Below are 19,787 nucleotides of genomic sequence, written 5' to 3'. Positions count from 1 at the left end.
TACTTTGTTGCAAAGTCCAATGGTGTCGTGAGTGACCAGTGAAAGGAAGGTCCATTTGGCTTTGGCTTTAGGTGAACTTGCTCTGAAGTTGTGTCATACGAAGCAGCTTCCTTATACGTTCCGTGTGTAGATGTATTACGTAGGCAATATTTTAGTCCTTCATAGCTTTGTCAGTATTTTAAAGGTAAGTAAATGTTTTACTTTAATTATTAGTTAGTTAGTTAATTAACGTTAAACGTTAATCATACTACCTTAAAACATGCGTAAACATCATCAATGTAATAAACGAACAAAGTATCTGTAGAACATCCCATATGAAAATAAGGCATAGCCTTGCATACTTTCAGGAGCATTGAATGAGCTTTGCATACATTTAGGCGTAACAGACTTTCTATTTGAAAAATACGTCACTGTTCTTTACTGCCTATAGCGTAATCAACTCTACTGTACTCTGCTACTTGTCAGCCCGAAAACAAATGTTTCTCCACACGACGGGGAGCTGGATCAGTGCCAGCAGAATGGAGCAGGATCGATTCGTCAATTCGCTAAGCTATCGATCAAGATTAAGGCTTGTCACGTCAATGCACCTTATCTTCATCGCATACATCAATCGGTTGTATCGGGCACGGTACTTTACGAGGTTGAATGAATGCGACCAAGCTATTGCCGGCTATAATAGAGTCGTTTGAAGCATTGATTTTCATGTGATGCTTTGGAAGTTCTTTCATTCGGCGTCTTTAAGATTCATTTTTGCTTTCGTTTATATAGAGTCAGATTTATATCAACGGAAAATCAACTCTCTTTACTCAAAGAGGCCCAGACAGCGAAAGAAAAGCAATTTTCTATCTGCAAAGAAACATCTCACGCTTGCCTGGCAATTTCACGCACGCTAGTCTTTGAAATTCCATTAAAAATATCGTTTAAAGCCCGCAGCCCGCGCTGATCCGTGCTTGACCAATTGCATTTTCGATGGATTACATTGCGTGAGGTAGCGGCGGCACGAGTTAAAGATGCTTTTAACCAGCTTCGGCTCTCGGTTTGTTTGAGTAAAGAGCAGCGAGTGCTTTGACTGTGTCGGTTTCGGGGGTGGCGGGTTTGGTGAATCGTATTAAAGGATTCGGAAAGGGGTTTTTGTAAAACCCCTCATCGTCTTGGGGGGAAAAGTAAGCGGCTCGGTCCCCTTTAAAGGCACTTCACTTTCGGATGGTTTTTGGTTCAGCTCAAGTGGTTGAGAGCATGGATATGGAACTACGCTACACACTGTAACCCATTTTAGTGTTTATCCCCGCCGTTTGTATGTGTGTGCCTGCGTGTGGCTGGCGGGGAAGAGTTGTAAGTGCATTGCGTTGTGGAAACAACACACGCTGTACATGGTTCACTGCTGAACCCGGGGAAAACCCTAAGTTAAGGGTATTTTCGAAGAGGTTCCATCTTTTCAGCAGAGAGGCCCAAGATGTGTTGTGATGTTCCGCCGCTTTTGGTGAAGCTTTTATCCGCCTTTGCCCGTTAAATCGGGCAGACTTCGCCGGTGAAGTCCGGAACAAACGTGCAAAAGGCCTCCGATCTCTCTCTGTCTCTCTCCCCAGGCCTTTCATTACATCAAGCCGAAAGCTTTTGCTCGTTTTGATTTCCATTCTACTGTGCGGTGGTTGATGGGTTTGGTGTGCTGTTGTGTTGCAGGCGAGGTTGCGTCTAATGTGTTGCTTTTGATTATGTGTTTGGAGCTTTTAAACGCACATATTACAGTGTTCATATCAGTCGATTACGTTAGAGCTATGTGGATGTATGGTTTTTCTTTCCTCAGCTTTTTTTGCCGTATGCCTAATTGCACGACACTAATGCAAACATGGACGGGGCTGTGATTTGTTTACTCCCCTCCACTGTGATTGTTTATTGCTTTTTGGTTGACATAATTTATTGCAAAATAAATGTACGCAAAATATGTCACGGTTGAGGGAGAGAGTGAGAGTTTGAAGTACCAGACGTACCAGAGAAAAATAAGCATTAAATTACATTTACCTACTTCCACCTTACTCCGCCTCCAATACCATACGGTTCTAATTCCAAACGTTGATTGGCTTTTGAAGAATGGAAGAATTTATTGTGCAGATAAATCACACGCGCGCGTATGACCTTGCTCGTTGGTTGATCTATCCCAGCACGCCGTTCCCCAAATGGTGACCAGACGAAGCAGATGGAAAAGTAACATTATCGACACTTCTAAGGATTTTTCTCCATTGGATTGGGTAATTAACTTTTTTCCTCTTCTTCTCTCCTCTTGCTACACAACAGTGATTCATTTCATCGAAACAAAGCTACCAGTGTTGCATTGGATGCGGGACTATTTTTTGCATCATTTTTTGTTTTGTCTATGCCTTTCTTTCACGTAATGCCTCGTTTGCTTTGCCCAAAAACTGGATTGGATAATATTTCACGCTGAGTTGTTTTATGTTTAATTTGCAATGTTTTCTTATAAGCTTTTGATCGTTGATTTTCTCGGCTTGATTTTTTTTTGCTGTTGTTTTGCTTTCCTGTACCGTTTTCGTGCTTCCCGGAAGGATGGTGGGATGGTTTTTGTAATTAATGACCGCTTTTTTCAATTATCGATATTTATTTTTTTTTAAATCTTGATTTCGTTTTACTTCGCTTGGTTGATGAAGTGCCATTTTGAGTTAATAATAAATTACAAAATTGGCAGATTTATGCGCTAGCCCGGGGTAGGACCCCGTAATGGATTATTAGGCTTGTGTAGTTGTTGGTATCAACCATACGCTTTATCGGCACGGAATGGCAAGCGCGAGATTTATGGTGACATTTATTCTGCGAAGCTTTTAACGTCCATTTTTAGTTCGTTTTTGCCTTTCAATTATGTGTTTTAATCGTTTTTCAAACAAAAACAAATTCGTTCTTTTTTTCTTGGAACCTTTTTCGGGGTTTTGATGTTTGATTTTGAAGTCAAATCTTAAAGAAAATCGCTACGATGCAGGGGAACATAAATTATCCACCGAACAGAACGTACCGGCACGTACTCAATTTTCTGTTGTGTGATTGGAAAATTAATTTGATTTGAAGTTAATTACCAAAACTTGAGTGCGATTTGTTTTTGTCTTTGTGTCTGAAGAAAAGCTTCTTTTTCTCCTCTTTCTTGTTAAAATAAATCAATTTCCCCGACAAAGCACTTTCAGCAGCAGAAATGCTTACTGCTGTCAAAGTTTTCTGCCACGCGAAAACTGAACCCAGTGACGGTGGGTTCAAACCTAATAGCGAAACGGTTATGCAGATTAATTTTGTAATTAAATTCAATATACACCTGTTTCCATCTACGTTCGAATCTCGTGCCGTTTGCATCGAATCGCAAACCGCCTGCTTCGAATCGCATGCCACTACGATCGAATGCGTGCACCCATGGTTGAATCGCGTGCCAGTACGGTTGAATCGCGTTCCACTATGGTCGAATCATATGCCACTACGATCGAATCGTGTGCCGCTACCATTGGATTTCTGAAAGCAAGAGCATAGTAAACTGTTTGTTTACGTTTGAAAGCTGTTTCCTTCTTCGCCGACGGTATTAAGCTAGTAAAATACTAATAAAAAGGGATTCTCTGATTACAGATAAATCACGAATATTGGTTTAAACCAGGGGCCTCCAAACTTTTCAGCCCGCGGGCCGCATTGCTTCAAAAATCACCATGTTGAGGGCCATTTGATGTTACCTATAATTGATGAGTGAACGTTTAAATCTCATTTTTATAACAAAATACTAACGATACTTGAACAGATTCGTGTTACTAAAGCTTGATTTTTGTCTAAGAAATGTAAAAAAATACAATTTCTTTTGAAAAAGTCAAAATAACCTAATATTTATTCTAAATCTGGCAAAGTCATCGGGGCCGCATTTTAAGCACTTGAGGGCCGTAGTTTGGAGACCCCTGGTTTAAACCATAGATTTTACCATCAACAACGAACACCGAATATTAGTTGAAAACATGGATTTTACCATTAACAAAGGACCATGGTTTGAACCAATATTCGTGATTTACACCTGTTTCCATCTACGTTCGAATCTCGTGCCGTTTGCATCGAATCGCAAACCGCCTGCTTCGAATCGCATGCCACTACGATCGAATGCGTGCACCCATGGTTGAATCGCGTGCCAGTACGGTTGAATCGCGTTCCACTATGGTCGAATCATATGCCACTACGATCGAATCGTGTGCCGCTACCATTGGAATTTTGAAAGCAAGAGCATAGTAAACTGTTTGTTTACGTTTGAAAGCTGTTTCCTTCTTCGCCGACGGCATTTCATTTGTAAAATACTAATAAAAGGTAATTATTCCCTGAATATAGGTAAACCCGACGAATATTGGTTGAAAACAAGGATTTTACCATCAACAACGAACACCGAATGTTAGTTGAAAACAAGGGTTTTACAATCAAGAAGGGACCACGATATTCGTCGATAACAAGGATTTTACGTGTAATCAGTGAAAAACTGCCTTTTATTTGTACTATTTTACAATCGAAATGCCGTCGGCGAAGAAAGATATAGCTTGCAAACGTAAACAAACAGTAAACTATGCTCTTGCTTTCAGAAATCCAATGGTAGCGGCACACGATTCGATCGTAGTGGCATATGATTCGACCATAGTGGAACGCGATTCAACCGTACTGGCACGCGATTCAACCATGGGTGCACGCATTCGATCGTAGTGGCATGCGATTCGAAGCAGGCGGTTTGCGATTCGATGCAAACGGCACGAGATTCGAACGTAGATGGAAACAGGTGTATATGCAACGTTGCTGCCTTGCGAGCAGGTTCTGTGCAGACAGTTATGGCAGTAAGTAGATCCCGCATGTGAGAAAGCGTAACGCACGAGTGCCACAACCATTCCACCATCTCGAGGAGCAGCTGGGAGGGAAGAGAAAAGTGGGAAGTTTTACCAAAACTCGATGAGTGTAGAACATGTGTAATCTATCTTTTCCCAGGCGGGTTTTTTTTTGCTCTCCCGCCCCTCTAACCGGAAGGGAAGGCTCAAGAGCCAAGTGTGCAAACGTTAAGACTCACCAGGATGAGCAGAAAACTCTAGTGCGTGGCGTATCGCTCCCATCACACTACCACCACCAGCACCACCGTCATCATCATCATCATCAGCAGCAGCAGCAGCTTCATTGTCGTAGAGTGTCACGCGAAACTTCCTCTTTGCCACGCGTCGGAAAAGCGGTGGTATTAAGCCGGAGCTAGACGCCACCAATAAAGGCTCACCGACATTGGCGGTCGAAAACAAAGGTCCTCCGCGTGATGGGGCGGGGGGACAGTATAGCAAACTGGTCCCGCTTGTTCGCCTTCGTGTGGAGTGATGAGAAGAAGCGCGAGGGAAAATTTCTCATCGAAGCGTGTAAATCTGGCGTGTTTAGAAAATTACAAATTACCCTCCAAAGGGAACAGCTCACTGTCACTGTGGAAGCAAGAAGGCTTTGTGCGAACTGATTAGATGGACGGCAACTGCACCACTGCATGCATAATCCTGAACCATTTTTAGAACGAATTTATATAGATTTCCCCCAAGGCTCAAGCTGTTCTCGTCGGAGGGATACGTCTTCAATCATCCATTTGGTGTTATCCCCCTTTTGACAACCCTAAGTCGAATGCATTCTCCCTCCCTGTTAATGTACGAATGGATGGGCCTTAAGAACTTCTGCTGCTTTAGTCTTCTACCCTTTAAAAAGAAAGCGTTGATGTACACTGTACAGGGCACTGTGGATCGTTAAGCTTTCATGCAGTAGCGCAGGCTGATGGGAGTAATTAAAAGAAGAGTGAAATCTCGCAGCATAAATCATTAGTTTGCTTCACATTTTATCCCCCGCGGTGCGGGGTAAAGCCATCGTCGTTTGCCGTATTCCTCGGCGACTAAGCGCAACATCCTTTCATCCATAGCAGTACTTGCGCTCACAGAAACCAGTTTATGTAGAGAGACAGAGAGAGCAGCAGCAGAGTTGCAGCAAGCTTCCTGGCATGGCCATGAGAGGTAAAACTCCAAGCGAAGCGAGGGAAAAAATCAACTAAACCCCAGTGGCAGTGCGAACATTGGAGGGAAGTTTTGAAAAGTGAACGAACGAAAGCAATTGTCCGATAAGAAGCTCACATAAGTGTGTGTGTGTGTGTCTCTCTCTCTTGTTTTCGGTTGCACACAGAGCGGGGTTTTTGTGCAAAACCGCGCCCGAAGAATGAAATCCTTGTGGTTTCGAAGCCGAAGCTTAATTAAGTGTCAGTCGGTTGCCTTTGTTGAAAAGTGGTAACCGTGCGAGCAGGATGAAAGAACGATGGAAGAACACACACACACACACACATGAGTTTTACCGTTGACACAACAAACCTGCCGTGGTGCAGCAGCCACACACGGCGATGGGGGACTGCTTTCTCACGGGAAACTGCTGGGCAAATGGGTGGACATATACTTTCTAACAGCACTGCCCGGACATCTCGCACACACTCATTGAGAGCATCACACAAAAGGCCAAACACACACACACACACACACCGTCTTCTTCAAGTTTATGATCGGATAAAATGTAGTTGAAGTTTATTTACGAGGTGTGATAAAATTCAAAATTAGTTGAAAGGCATGATTTACGAGCACAGCAGAGGGGCTCCATGCAACCCCACACAGCCCCGCTTCCTGCCAGCGGCCACATTACGTCTGGTCGCAGGAGCAAGTGCAAACAGGGCCTGTCCTTTTCAGTGCTCGCTGTCTGTAATGGGTCTTAAGATTAAAGAGCAATGCCTGTGTGAAGTGGTCGTTATTTGCGTCGTCCGTACGCTTCTCGGCTGTGGTATGGCTTTATAGATTTGGCTTGTAAAACTTTGGCGAGCGTAGAAAAAGGCAGGACTGTATGAGCACAAGCACACACACACACAAATACACACACGGATACAATTTGTTGTCTTTGTAATCTGGGGAATACGAACATTACAGCACGATCGAGGAGTGTAAATTATTCAACATCAAGTAAAACCTTTATTACCGGTTGTTACTTTTAAGGTGAGACATTGCCGAAACAATGGATAATCACGATGGAAAAAAGGAGTTAGTGAGTGGGTGGAACAGAGACATTTACTGTTTTTTTTTCTATACGATCAGCTTCAGTAGCGTTAAACATTATTTGAGAAGGAAAATCAAAGAATTAGTCTACAGGAATTTAGAAAAGGTACTTACTTATTATAAATACATTTATTAATTGATCTAGATTTTCAAAATGGAATCGAAATAATGAAAAATTTTCTTATTCGTAACGAAATTAGCTTGATTGGCTTTTTCAATTATACACTTTGCATACCTTTAGGCGTTTTATTAAAAAGATACAACGCAAAAGATGCTTCATGATACTGATTGACCTCTGTTGCCAACAAAATATGGTTTTCTTTTTTTCTTGCTAGGTTAACTGTACTAGTATTCGGCAGTGTACCTGTTTTCGGCAGGGTAACGCAATAACGCAAATTGCGCAAAAACGCATTGAAAATTGTCACGTAACAGCTATTTTTTAAATAGAGATATGCTCATTTGTTATTTATATACGAAGTTTCACATCATTTCCTTGCATATTTTTCAAAATATCAAACAAAATGTGCCGAGATCAACATGTTTCGGCAGATTTGCTGTCAGCCAATAGTTCGGCAGACTTCATTATTAAGAGAACCAGAGCAATGAAAGTGTGGTTTTTATGAAAGATTCTATGGTTGTTGAATTTGTTCTAGCCCGTTTATAATTTTAAAATCACGAAAAATAGATAATTATTCACTTAAAATACTGCCGTAAATAGGTACACAATGAATGTTGATTTTTGACCGATCAATGCTGTAGGCTCCTGTCGAAACGTGAAACAAAAACACACTTTTGATTTCGTTGCATATTCATTTATAATTTGATCAGAACAGTAGAATGCGTATGTCAACACATACATACCACATTTTTTGTATCAAATTTCATAAATTTTACTATAAATAATCAAATAACTTGAGAGAAATATAATAATTTGTGAGCTGATTGGAGCGGTACTCTATAGCCGTGGTCAAGCAGTCTAATTTTTCCAATGCCTACTTTGTTTGTAACTCACATCAAAGTGACTGTAAAACTTGCCAACAAAATGCCCAAAATGGGCAACATAAAAATTATAATTTAAGTACTTTTCAACACCAATCTAAGGAAAATGAGAGTGTAAAACTGATTTAAACATTTTTGTCTACCTATTGGCATTAATTAAAACATTTACCGACCCGTACTCGCGTTGCCAAAAATAGGAGCACAGCCTGCCGAAAATAGGACCTAACTGCCGAAAATAGGAACAAAAACAGTGTTTTCATTTTCATGAATATCGCTAGAACATGCATTTAAAACGGCATATAAAAAATAGTACAACATAATACGATACTTTATCGTCCATATCAGTGTCACTTTCAAGAAAAATAAACATTGAAAGTGCACGAGCTGTTTTAGTGCAACTGCTGCATTAGCCTGTCCAATGCTGGTACATTTACCCTACTTTGCGTCACAATTAATGGATCCTGTCAGCGTGTCATCCTGTCAGCCTGCTACGCCTGTCACTTGTACCCGGTTAACAAAAGCTATTGCATACATTTAGGGGCCTGCTAAGAGTCAATGTAAAATTGGGATAAAAAAAAAGTACGTTTTAGTACACCTTTGTATGTAAAAGCTTTTAATGATAAAGCTCATATAGTTCCTTCCTTCAGGACGATTCCCTTTTAATAGTTACAACGACATTGATCGACAATAATGCTTGTGTGTTTTCTATGCAAAGCTGACAAGATCCCTCCTCATCCCCTCACAAACACACACACTCACTGTTTCATTACGAATTTCAATACCCATTTTATGATAGTATCATCATTCCACGAACCAAACCGTCCTATAAATTATGCTTTCGACAAGCATAAACAATTGCTCCGGCCGCTCAGCGCTTGTTGGAACAAAACCCGCCTAGCGATACTAAATACCTCAGCGAGCTGCTACATTACGCCACAACCGTTCCGCGTTCGTAGTGAAGTGGAAAGGTCGCCCGGTACACTTCGGTTACATCAATCGGATTGGGGTTGCAAGCAACGGGTCCCATTGTACCGTACCCATACGCACGGTTGGCGGAAGTTGGCCTTAGCGCTCTAGCATCGCACACCGGTGCCAAGTGTGTGCTTCCGAATGGGGCACCTATCCCACTATGAAAGGATGCCCGATTGCGTAATGCCTTTCAGCTCAACAAGGGTTTCACCTGTACCGAAGGCCGGATTTTTGTAACGAGTGACGGGGCCCCACTGGTTGAAGGTGGTGATGGTTCGCCCTTTGGTTTGGCGCTGCGACATTTCCGGTTAGCCGTTGGGTTGGGTTCGACTTCGAGCACCTGCAGGCACCAACCGACCGAAAGCTCTCTCTCTCTCTCTCTCTTGCCAAATTTATTTATGTTGCACAATAAAATATTTATTTAATTATTATTGCCCTTTCCGAAAAGGGGTTGAGTGTAGTAGACAGAGAGTGTGTGTGAGAGAGACGAAGAGCTGTGTGAAGCTTTCTAGTAGGTAGCGAAAGCCTGCACAATGATACAACGCAGACCAGTGCGTGCGGTCGGCTGCGTTTGTTTGTGTAATTTCTTTCCATGGGCTTACACTGAGCTCGCCCTGCACGGTGGACGGATGGTCACGGGTCGGAACTCGGACGAGGGTTTCCCAGTATTTCCCACGCATCCGTCTCGCGTGGTGTTTCGGGCGTGCAGTTACTGCTTGCTACCTTGCGTGTAGCAACATTAAAATGTCACATTAGCGCTGATTTATACAGGCCTGACGTTTGCCCGTGCCCGGAGCGGTGAGCTTGATCGCTCTTTCCTTCCCCGCCTGTTCGGGAGGGGATTGTTGCTATAGGTGTGGTGGCAGGCGTGTACTGCAGAGCGTGTGCGATGAGTGTGTGAAGGGGTCCAATCTCGTATGATAATTGGTTTCGGTGGCTTTTTCAATCTAGAGAAAACACCGGAGGAGGTCACTGTCAGCCAAGCTTTACCTTCATGAGTGTGTGTGTTCGGTGGCTATAGAAAGGGGGAAAAAGCTTCGAGTTTTTAAATTATGTCCCACAAAAGGACACTGAAAATTACACAAGTTTTCGGGAAAGGCTTACAAGTGGATTTTGGCTGCTCACGATTCGTTACAGATTTACGCATACTCCTTAATGCTGTGCGTTAATTGAATTTCCATTTATTGGATTTATGTTTCCCGAAGATAATGTAATACGTATTAATCCTTTCCAGCTAGTGGATTGTCCTATCGGAAAAAAGTGTTATGATAAATAATAATTGGAGTTTTTGTTACGCTTTTATTGCGTTCTTAACACTCCCGTGTAAATGTCGGTGCTATAGTACAGTCGGTAAGTCGGTAAGTAAGTTTTATAGCAAACAGACCGCCATGGGTTCAAATCCTGTATTGGTCAATCTTTCGCCACTTGCTGTACTTTAGTTAGCCTTTTTAATGGATTCGCTTCTACACTTATGCCTCTGCCATGAATATGAGGGACTGTTATAACAAACTACTCCTTGGCGCACCAAAGAAGAAGAAGAAGAAAACAAACCAAAAGAAAATCTTTCAAAATATCATATTAAATCTGGCCTCCTTTGATGATGCATCCTTTAAATAAAAGGCAATTCTTACGGCTTCCAGCAAATTTAAAGCTTCGTTTCGTTAAGCTCTCTACGCTCTGTGCGTGGAACGAAGGTCATCTGTGATTTGGTGTGTTGTTTTGTTATACCCCACCTCAGTATTAAATACGCTTGGACATGGCAATTTGCGTGTTTGGCAAACGGAGAACTCCCTTTCTTTCCACGTTTAAATGCATGTTCGTTTATCGTTCCGTGACGCTTAAGTGACGTGGCCCTTGGCTTCCCACCCCACCCCTGTTGCCGTGAGTGAGCCGTTCCATTTCATTTCGTTGATTTTAATAAATGCCGTTCAAGCCGTGGCGCTGCTCAATTTCACACGTACGAAATAATTGAACGTGAGTGTGGTGGAAAGGCAAAGGAAACACTCAAATGAGACTGCAAAGGGGGTCGGTTGAAGGGGAAAGTGTTCGATGAAAATCACACGAACACGATGTTTCAACCGGAAAGCAAACGGAAATGGTAGGTTTTTCCGGTACGAGCTCAGGGCGGGCTCGCTGGAGATCGCTGGCAAAACGCGTGGAGAGAAATAGTGTACAATAAAGCTTGGAAGCTCGGTTATGTGGGAATGGATTTTGTTTTATTTTATTTTTTCGTGTGCTTCCTCTGTGAGGTTTAGCGTGTGCGGTGAGTGGTGAGCGCAAAATTAATGGGTCATGAAGAAAATGGGTTATCTTTGCGCCGTGGGCCAGCGGCTAAAGATAATCACCAGTCAGTAATAAAAAGCGTTTCAATTAAATCAAACTGATGAGCGGTTGCTTAATGTCTATATTTTCTTTCTTCTTTGTGTGTGGCTCAAAGCCTTTTGATTGAAGCTTATGAAATCACGCCAGATTAATTATGATTATTGATGGAAATATACATTTTTTATCCCCATTACGTCCACCTAGGAACGGACTGGGGTTTTGTTGATGGATTTCAAGTAAATTTGAATAATATTTAACGCGTAATACTACTGAAATTGTGCCATAATGTGATTCGAGTCGCGAATTATCCTTTATTGAGTTTTTAAAGAATTTCCTTTGCTTATCGGCTTTACTCGTTATCTTTAGCGGCATAGATGGAGGGAAATTTCTCAGGAACTTTTGAATGTTAATGGCATTATTTATGCCTTATTCCAAAAATTCCTTATTCCGAAATTTTAATCATCTGCAACATTAACTTTCGCCCGAAATTTGTCCTTAATGTATTAATCTTTGCCGCTAGATTATTCCGAATTTCAGTACATTTTGTTACATTTCTATTGTATAAACAAAAATTTTACGCTTCTCGGGAAATTGTGTTGACTCGATGTTCCACCTCGTTGAATTTGATTCTAATTGGAAGCTTCTACAGTACTGCCAATTCTACCCAACAGCACGATAGCAACACCCATTTCAATGACAACCAGCAAACCTCATACACACAAAACAACCAAACGTTAATAGAGCATCACTGACAGCATGCTAAACCGGTATCAAACCGAGTCAAATTACCACAATAAAATCCCACAACACACCCATGCTCGAACCTATTGCTTTACCCAATCAAAACTAATCAAAATCCCACTCAGAACTCCGACTCGCGCGTTTCAATCCCGTGTGGGACGATTCCTTTCGAAGCAAGAACTCCTCAGCGCTCGCCATATGGTTGTTGTTGCGCTAGAGATGCGTTTTATTATGGGGGAAACAAAAACTATCGTTTTCGGTATCGTTTTTCGTTAAAGTGAACGAGGCGTTACATGGGACCGAAGAGGGAGATTGGCCACTTGGTTGGTCCTTTATTAGGAACCGGTTAATAAAATGGGACACGATCGGTTTGTAAAAGAGGTATTACGGGGGGGAGGTTTATTTCTTGCAATCGAAATCAGTTTGAATTTGATTGGAAGCGTTAGTTTTTGCAGCTGCGTAAAATGGGAGGTGTTTTATTGGTAGAATTTCGGGAAAATGACATACAAGGTACGCTACTATTCAATGCAAACATTTGGGTGGGTTTTCATGCAACGTTAGACACTGAAAAGCATTTGTGAATATTAGATGTAATAGCGTCAATAGCTTGCTTTTCAAGAATTCAGCTCAAAGTTAGTAGTTCCGTATTAGTTAGTAGTTCCACGAATTCTCTTTGAAAACAAGTGATGAACGTATTTCATGGACATGCACAATCGTGTGCCAGGGTAGTGTTGGCTTGCTAAGCTTGTATGATGTAACTAGCCGCAGTCGTTCCCACAGCTCTATCCAGATTTCGCAAAACTATCATTGAGTATGAAGATGTCTAAACATATCAATGCCATTGCCAAGGTACTGTTGATTTTATGCAGTAGGTACAGCTGCATCATTTCCAGAAATATTAAATCTTCCGAGAAATTTCATACACCAGCTGCAGCGTTCCGGGTCAGTCTGATAAACATGAAAGTGGAACTGTAATATAAGTGATGAACACGGTCCTTCAAGATATTTAAGGAGTGATTTGACTTAGTAGTAGCTTGTCTTGCAGTCGAGTCACATAATGAGTAATTATTTTTATCCTCCCAATGACACCATCCCGATGACGTAGCTAATCCATGCTCATGCTTGAAAATGTTCGTCCCAGGTTAGTATCAAGGTGAACTTTTCTTCTTGTACACCTTCCAACTCGTCAATTTCTTCCCAATAGCAAGTGAACGACTAAAGAAAAATCCTCCCCTTAGCTCTTATCACACGTGACAGTATCGTACGCTCGACCCCGTCTTATCACACCGAACGCTGGCCGATGTTTGCGGGCGCCCGTGGTTCGTCCGCCAGCAAAACTGAGCTCCGCTGAAAACGGAAACCCTCCCCCCTTGCTCTCACCCTCTCACCCTCTCCCTTCGCCCAGCGCCCCAGCCCTCAGCATCGACAGCTGGGCAAACGGCCAGAGTAGCTCAATTTCGGTTTGGGTTTGTGCGGTCCGCAGTACTACAAACAGCCGTAGGTTCGCCTGTGCGCCTGCGCCACCCATTCGTTCGTCCTTTCGCCAGCACGAGCGACAGCGAACGACGCTTTTCGAGCAGTTGGCAGTGAATTTTTTCGAGCAGTTTCCGAACAGCCGCTGCGAGGCTTCGGAGTGTGTACGAAAAACCGTCCCAAAAACCCGAACAGCCCGAGCCCGAAGAAACGGGCCATCACGGGCCCAATGTGCGTGCGGTGCCGTTGTGAAGAAGATCCGGTATCCAGGCTCCCTGTTTCAGTAGGCTGCGATACCTCGTGACAATCGCGTCGGAAGCGCGTGTGACGGTGTTTTCTTCTCCCCCGCGAGCCGTGACGTTCGTTCGTTCGGGGCTTTAGGCGTGTGTGTGTGTGTGTGTGTGGTGCGGATCTTTTTTCATCTTCTAAATCCATTACACTGTGGTTGTGGGTGCGGAAAGGATGAAGGCTCATTGAGGGTGTGTGATTAGTTGTGTGTGTGTGTGTGTCCTTTAACAAGAAGGTACGAAAGTCCACATGTCGTCATCACAACAATCCCTTTTAGGTGGCAAGAAATGTCGTGATGTCACCAGGCGTTTGCTTAAAAGTTCGACTAATGACACCGTGAATGCCGTGAAATATTACACCGAGTGCTCCAGGTGATGCAGGATGATGATGATCTAATCACACCCTAACACCGGGTGCCTCTTGGCAAAAGGTGTCCCTGTGTGTGTGTATGTGTGTGCTGTGGTATCCACTACCAGGAAAAACAACGAGTGACAGAAGCTGCTGCAGCTCCTCATAAATTATGATAAATTAAGGTGAAAACGAAGATAAATCGATGCGCAGCAGCCACCAACTGGTGTGTTCGGTGTGTGTGTGTCTGGTTGTGTGTGTGTGGTTGTGTATGTTTGTGTAGTCAACTGTGCGAACGGGTAACGAGGTCAGTGCCGCTGCTCCGTTGTAGTGCCTGCCGTTGACAGTGATGTGCCCTCTGCAAGTCGAAAAGGCCGGTGGCAAACACAGACACATCCAAGTGTGCGGGTCGATAAAACGGTGTGCTTCGTTGCTACGGTATGTGTGTGTGTGTGTCTGCTCATATTTTCGGCGAGTAGGCAATGCAAACGGTCCGTCAGACGGGCGTTTTTAAATATTTACGTAAGACGCGTGCTCTTACGGTGCTCTCCGATTCTTCAATCCATTACCATGTGTGAGAATGTTCGCGTGCAACAATCTGTGCGCTGGTGCTGGTGCGTTCAGTGAAGCATCATCATCATCATCATTAGACCAGCTGTTTCTGTGTTGCGGTCTTCACTCTGCTCCAGAAGCTCCGGGGCTGCCGCGACCGACAGCGGACAGACGGCAGCATCAAACGACCGTTCCAAGCCCGCCCGAAATCCGATTAAAATCTATTTCGGCGATGTTTTTCGGGACCCCAGGTCTGGGTCAGGGACACTAAGCTACATCAGGCCACTAGTTTTGTGTGTACAGCGAGCAAAGTATTTGACAGCTTGCGAGCGGCAAATGGCAAAGGATTAAAAGTTCCGGCGACACTGGGTGGGTCAGTGTCAGCTCCTGGGAGCTGGGAATTATAACTAGAACCGATTGGTGTGGATCAAACCCATCAAGACGGCACTTCAGCTTGCCCGTGAACTCACGTGACGCCGCTACAGTGTCTTACCTCTAGTTCGTGTGAGAGACATTGGGACGAATCGAATCAAGCAATGAACCAACAAGGTTCCGTCTCCCAGGGGACGGGAGAACACAGAACACGAACGAAACGCGCCGGTGGCAAATGGAAAAGTTTGTAATCCGACTTAAGTGTGGCTGTCTCCGCCGGTGTGCAAGTTTGCCCGACGACGTTGCTTCTTGCTGGAAAAACAAATCAAAACTCCTTGCCATCGAGACATCGACACGCCGAGGACGCGCCAGTGCGGCGAAATGGTACCCGGGGGCGAAAATCGGACGACTCAATGGGAAATAATCATAAATTAGTCGTCCATTTATATGCTAAATACTTTTGTCCACAAGGTGCCACCACCCCGGCGCACACTGACTGCTGTGCGTTTGGCAAAGGTGGGCGCGCTCGTGAAGGAAACCCATTTTCCGTCTAGTTGGATTTCCGCTTTCGCACGGATCGAACCGAGACTGCGAGATGCGAGGGAGAGTGGAATGCTTTTCAGCTTAATGTCATCGTTTCTGCTCGAAATCAGCTTTTCGCTTCAGAATCACCAGAAGAGCGCCATCATCACCATCATCGTCGTCATTGCTATCATTGCCCCGCGTGACGATGTTGGCCCGGTCTGCTCGCGCTCGTCCACGGCATCGGAAACAGGATTATCGTTAGTGAGCGAAGAGGTTTGTTAGGTTCGGTTCCGAAACTGGGAAAGAAAACGAAGCTGTTTACCTTTGGCTATCATCGATAGAACTGTGGGGTGTAGCAGGTCCTTATCGTATGGGGAGCTAGGCGGGGAAGCTAGTGGACGGGGGCCGTACGTTTAATGTCGGATTTTGCAAAAAAAAAAGGAGGAATGATAATAATTCCCTTCGCGTGTTCACTCGGTGCTATTTTTCAGCAACCGGGGGTCCTTGCCATCCAAGAAACCGTTCCGATCTGAACAGTGGGAACATCGATGAAAAGGAATGTGTACGGGGTATGGGCCGTTGGAAAGCTACGGAAGCCTACGCACTGTTCAGCGCCAATCATTGTCGCAGACACACACACACACACACAATCCTGATCCACCTGGGAGTGTCCCGGTTTTATGTGGCGCAGGCCGTTCATGCTGGGGCGCAGGATTTTGGCAGTTGTTATTGTTGTTCACCACCTCCACCAAGCAGCACCATTAGCGGCAACGTGTTCGGTGGAAACTTTTCGCTCCTTACTGCCGCCACCGGTGGGGGGGAAAGAAATTGAATTTCACCGTTTTGGAAGTCAATTTTTCAGAGGAACATAGAAGTGAAGTTTGCCCGTAGTGTAGCGAGGCACGAAGTCAAGCAGGCTCTCTATTCTAAGAAGCGTTTCCTATTGGAAAAGGTGAGCGCGTGTGGGTTGTTTAAAACACGCGTGAGCATTTCTGAGCCCACTGGCGCTGTCAGAAAGGTGTTGAAATCGTATTCATTATGCTTGGTGCTTATGTTGGAGGGGGGGGGGGGGGGAGGGGAGTAAGCGCTGGAATTAAACGGGATTAGTGGATGTGTTGTTATAATTTGTTCAGGTCGCAAACAATTATTGCGTAATCCCTTGTTATGGTTGATTGAGTAGAGCAGGGTTTTGCATGAGCTCGAAGGTGAGATGAGATGCTGAGCCCTTTATCGTTGCCGCTTGTTGATCAATTGATGATTATCGATTTGAAAAGGAACCACAACTGAACACTTCAACCCACTACTGTGAACAGAGATGGGCGTTGAGCGTCGTCTTAGCTAACGTCTGAAAGGCAAACAGTCAAACGTCTTATGTCAATTTTCTTCACTACTAGAAACTATTAAGAGATGCAACTTAATTCGACGCGATTCAATGTTTATGTTTCAAGATGTTTGCTCACTGCTCAACACGCTTGTAGCTACAATTATTGAAATTAATTTAACAGTGTTTACTATTTCAAAGGCGTCTCACAAACAGTTCTGTTTCAGTGTGAAGCGTAGAGCTATTTCCAGCTAAAACATGACAGGCAAAGCACTTGTCCTACAGCGTGGCAGGTGATCCAGGAAAGTTGTGCTTCAGGTGCTTCTTGCAAAACTACAATCCCACTTCCCTGGAAAAGCTTCCTACCGGGAAGGTGCCCTTGAAAAGGCGCACAAGACCCCCACGAAGTGCGTTTGTGCAAAGTTAGTGAAGTGAAAAGTGAAGCTGATGTTTTAATATAACATAAGTTACTGAAGTGATTGGGTAAATAATACTATCGTGCAAGTGCAAGTGTTTGACAAGTTTGTCCACAACGCCGTAGCGAGTTGCACACCACCCGGTGCCCTGGTGGTGCGCTGCTGAATGCGGTGGCAAGATGTGGCTCGAGAAGCTTGTGCTGGTGTACCTGCTGACACTGTTCAACTCGCTGGATGGATACTTTCTGGATAATCATCACCTGCAGAGTAATGGACGCCATCGGCGAAAAGGTAAGATCTGCATCAAATGTCAGCACCACACGAGATCGTCAGTGTGTAAGCAGGGTTAGCGTTTGCCCGGGTCCTTTTGGGTCTGGGGTTGGGTTGCGAAAAATCCGAGAAAATCTCCGACATGACATCGGGCTCGCATTGATCTGCCCGTGAGCTAATTATCTGGTCGAACAGTTTGAAGTTAGTTCCGTGAACTCACGAAGCTTGCTTCATCACTCGCGATGGATTGCTGTTGATGAGTGCCGTTGGCAGCACATCGTTCTTCCACCAGCAGCGGTCTATTATCGATTTTCCTTTCCGCAAATGTTTTTCCAATCAACTCTCACGGTCGTAAGAGAGACTTTATCAAACACCGCGCGGTTGAAAGCTCAAGATCGAGAAGCTTTAAATGGCCCTAACAAGGGACGCCCGAGTGTGGGGCGGGGTTGCTGCCCGGGTTCGAGCTTAATTAGTTTAGGATAAACAATTTAAACGTCACCGGAGTTCATTATTTTTCGCTTCCCAATCGCCGAATTTTCCCCCATCGATCCTTACCTGAAAGCCGGGGCCTGTGCCCTGTGCCAGAGTGACAAGCGGTGTATTCCGCACACCGGTAAAGTGACAGGAAGCGTCTACTTCCCCCCGCAAAACACCCCAAGCCACCCCCTGGTGGTGTGATTAGGTGGACGCCTGCACGGTTGGACGGTGAAGCAGTTCCAGCTCATTAAAATTTCCCTCCCAGGCTAAAGCGTTCTTGGCCGCTGGCTTCACTACCCCTCCTCCACCTTCCATTGGGATGTTTTTCCACCGGGCTTCGATGTTCTTCCTCCTCGGTAGGTTGACTTTCATTGAGCTGCGGAAGACTTATTGGATAAATTAATTACATTTCGGTTTTTCCTACCGCGAGCGTCGCGAGCTGTGCGCGGCACGGGACAAAGGACGGTATTTCGGGCGAATTTTGTGGCACCGGTGGTGTGGCAGCGGTGGTCCTTTTCCTTCCCGCCGCGTAGCGCTCAGCGTTTGTGCGTGCGTGCCCTTTTGTGCAGCGCTCGGGGCCGGGCAAAAGTTGCTACTTTTACGCGCTTTCCATTTGTCCGCGTCCCAACTTGGCGAGGGAAACTTTTGTGAAGCGCTCCCGTTCCAAGAACCCCGCGGGCTGTGTGCTGTGTGTGGACCCGTCGGGGAAATGGGGGGCAATGAGTCGCGCGATGGCGTTGAGTTGAGGGTAAAAGTGTTTAATAAATTCTCAATCGAGCACCGCGGTTGATTGAAAAGTAAAAGTTTCCGTTTAATAAAGCCGGTCGGATTTTCAGATGCTGGGCTTTTATTGTTTTTGTGTGTTTTTTTGTTGTTGTTGTAGTTGCTTTTTCCTTGCGGGTGTCTTTCGTTCCCTCCTTACTTGACCATCGTTGGCGGTGAAAGGCTGTGCTAAGTTGTGCTCGGTACGGATCTGAATTTGATAAGTGCGCAAAGTTGAAAGGCCTGGTGGGCAGACCGATGATGATTGCGATGATTGAAGGCGATATTTATTGTTGGGAAGGTCTTTTTTTCTTCGAGCAAATGCTTCCATTTAAATTGGATCTTGTGTTTTGTTTTCTGTGTGGCTTTTTAATGAGCGCATAAGGATGATGAAATTCTCATTTACGAAGCGTTAGCTTCGATTGCAAGGATCAATGGCGTGGGAAATTTCAGGGTCGTTGAAATCATGAATGAATCCAAATTGTAACTTAATATCGGTTAAAAATCTTTAAATAGAATAGCTTGCTGTAATGTATACCACTATTCCTCAGACAGTTGCAAACCGCCTAAAAGCATGCAATAATTTATTTCCGTTTAGTTGACCTAAGTAAACATCAAGCCTCAATGCTCACTCCTAGCGCCAAAAGGTATGCAATAAAAAAAAATTCTGTACTATTTACATTCAATTTTCATCCAAACCTGCCTGAGCAATTAAAAATAGTTCATTTTGACTATCTTCCGAGAAGGTTCAAGGTACAAAGTCAATGGAAAAGGCAAGGCAAATATCATTTCAATTGAGTAAATACAATAGCTCAGAGCCATTGAAGGGAATGTTGACCCAGTGAAACAGTT

At 44.3% G+C, this 19,787-nt stretch overlaps 2 protein-coding genes across 2 annotated transcripts in view; both read left to right on the top strand.

The window, feature by feature from the left end:
• LOC120951699 (uncharacterized) overlaps positions 1–19,787 on the top strand; it is a 281,600-nt gene that overhangs the window by 29,955 nt on the left and 231,858 nt on the right. The window lies entirely within an intron of this gene.
• LOC120950775 (Fc receptor-like protein 5) overlaps positions 17,544–19,787 on the top strand; it is a 47,570-nt gene continuing 45,326 nt past the window's right edge. Inside the window, exon 1 of the mRNA XM_040369060.2 lies at positions 17,544–17,717. Coding sequence (XP_040224994.2) covers positions 17,606–17,717 — 112 coding nt within the window. The 5' untranslated portion in view covers positions 17,544–17,605. The remainder of the gene's footprint in view (positions 17,718–19,787) is intronic.

This window comes from Anopheles coluzzii, chromosome 2 (genome assembly GCF_943734685.1).
Source record: "Anopheles coluzzii chromosome 2, AcolN3, whole genome shotgun sequence".
Classification (NCBI taxonomy): Eukaryota; Metazoa; Arthropoda; class Insecta; order Diptera; family Culicidae; genus Anopheles; species Anopheles coluzzii.
The sequence above is the reverse complement of the archived record's forward strand: the minus strand, read 5'-3'. Positions and strand labels throughout refer to the sequence as shown.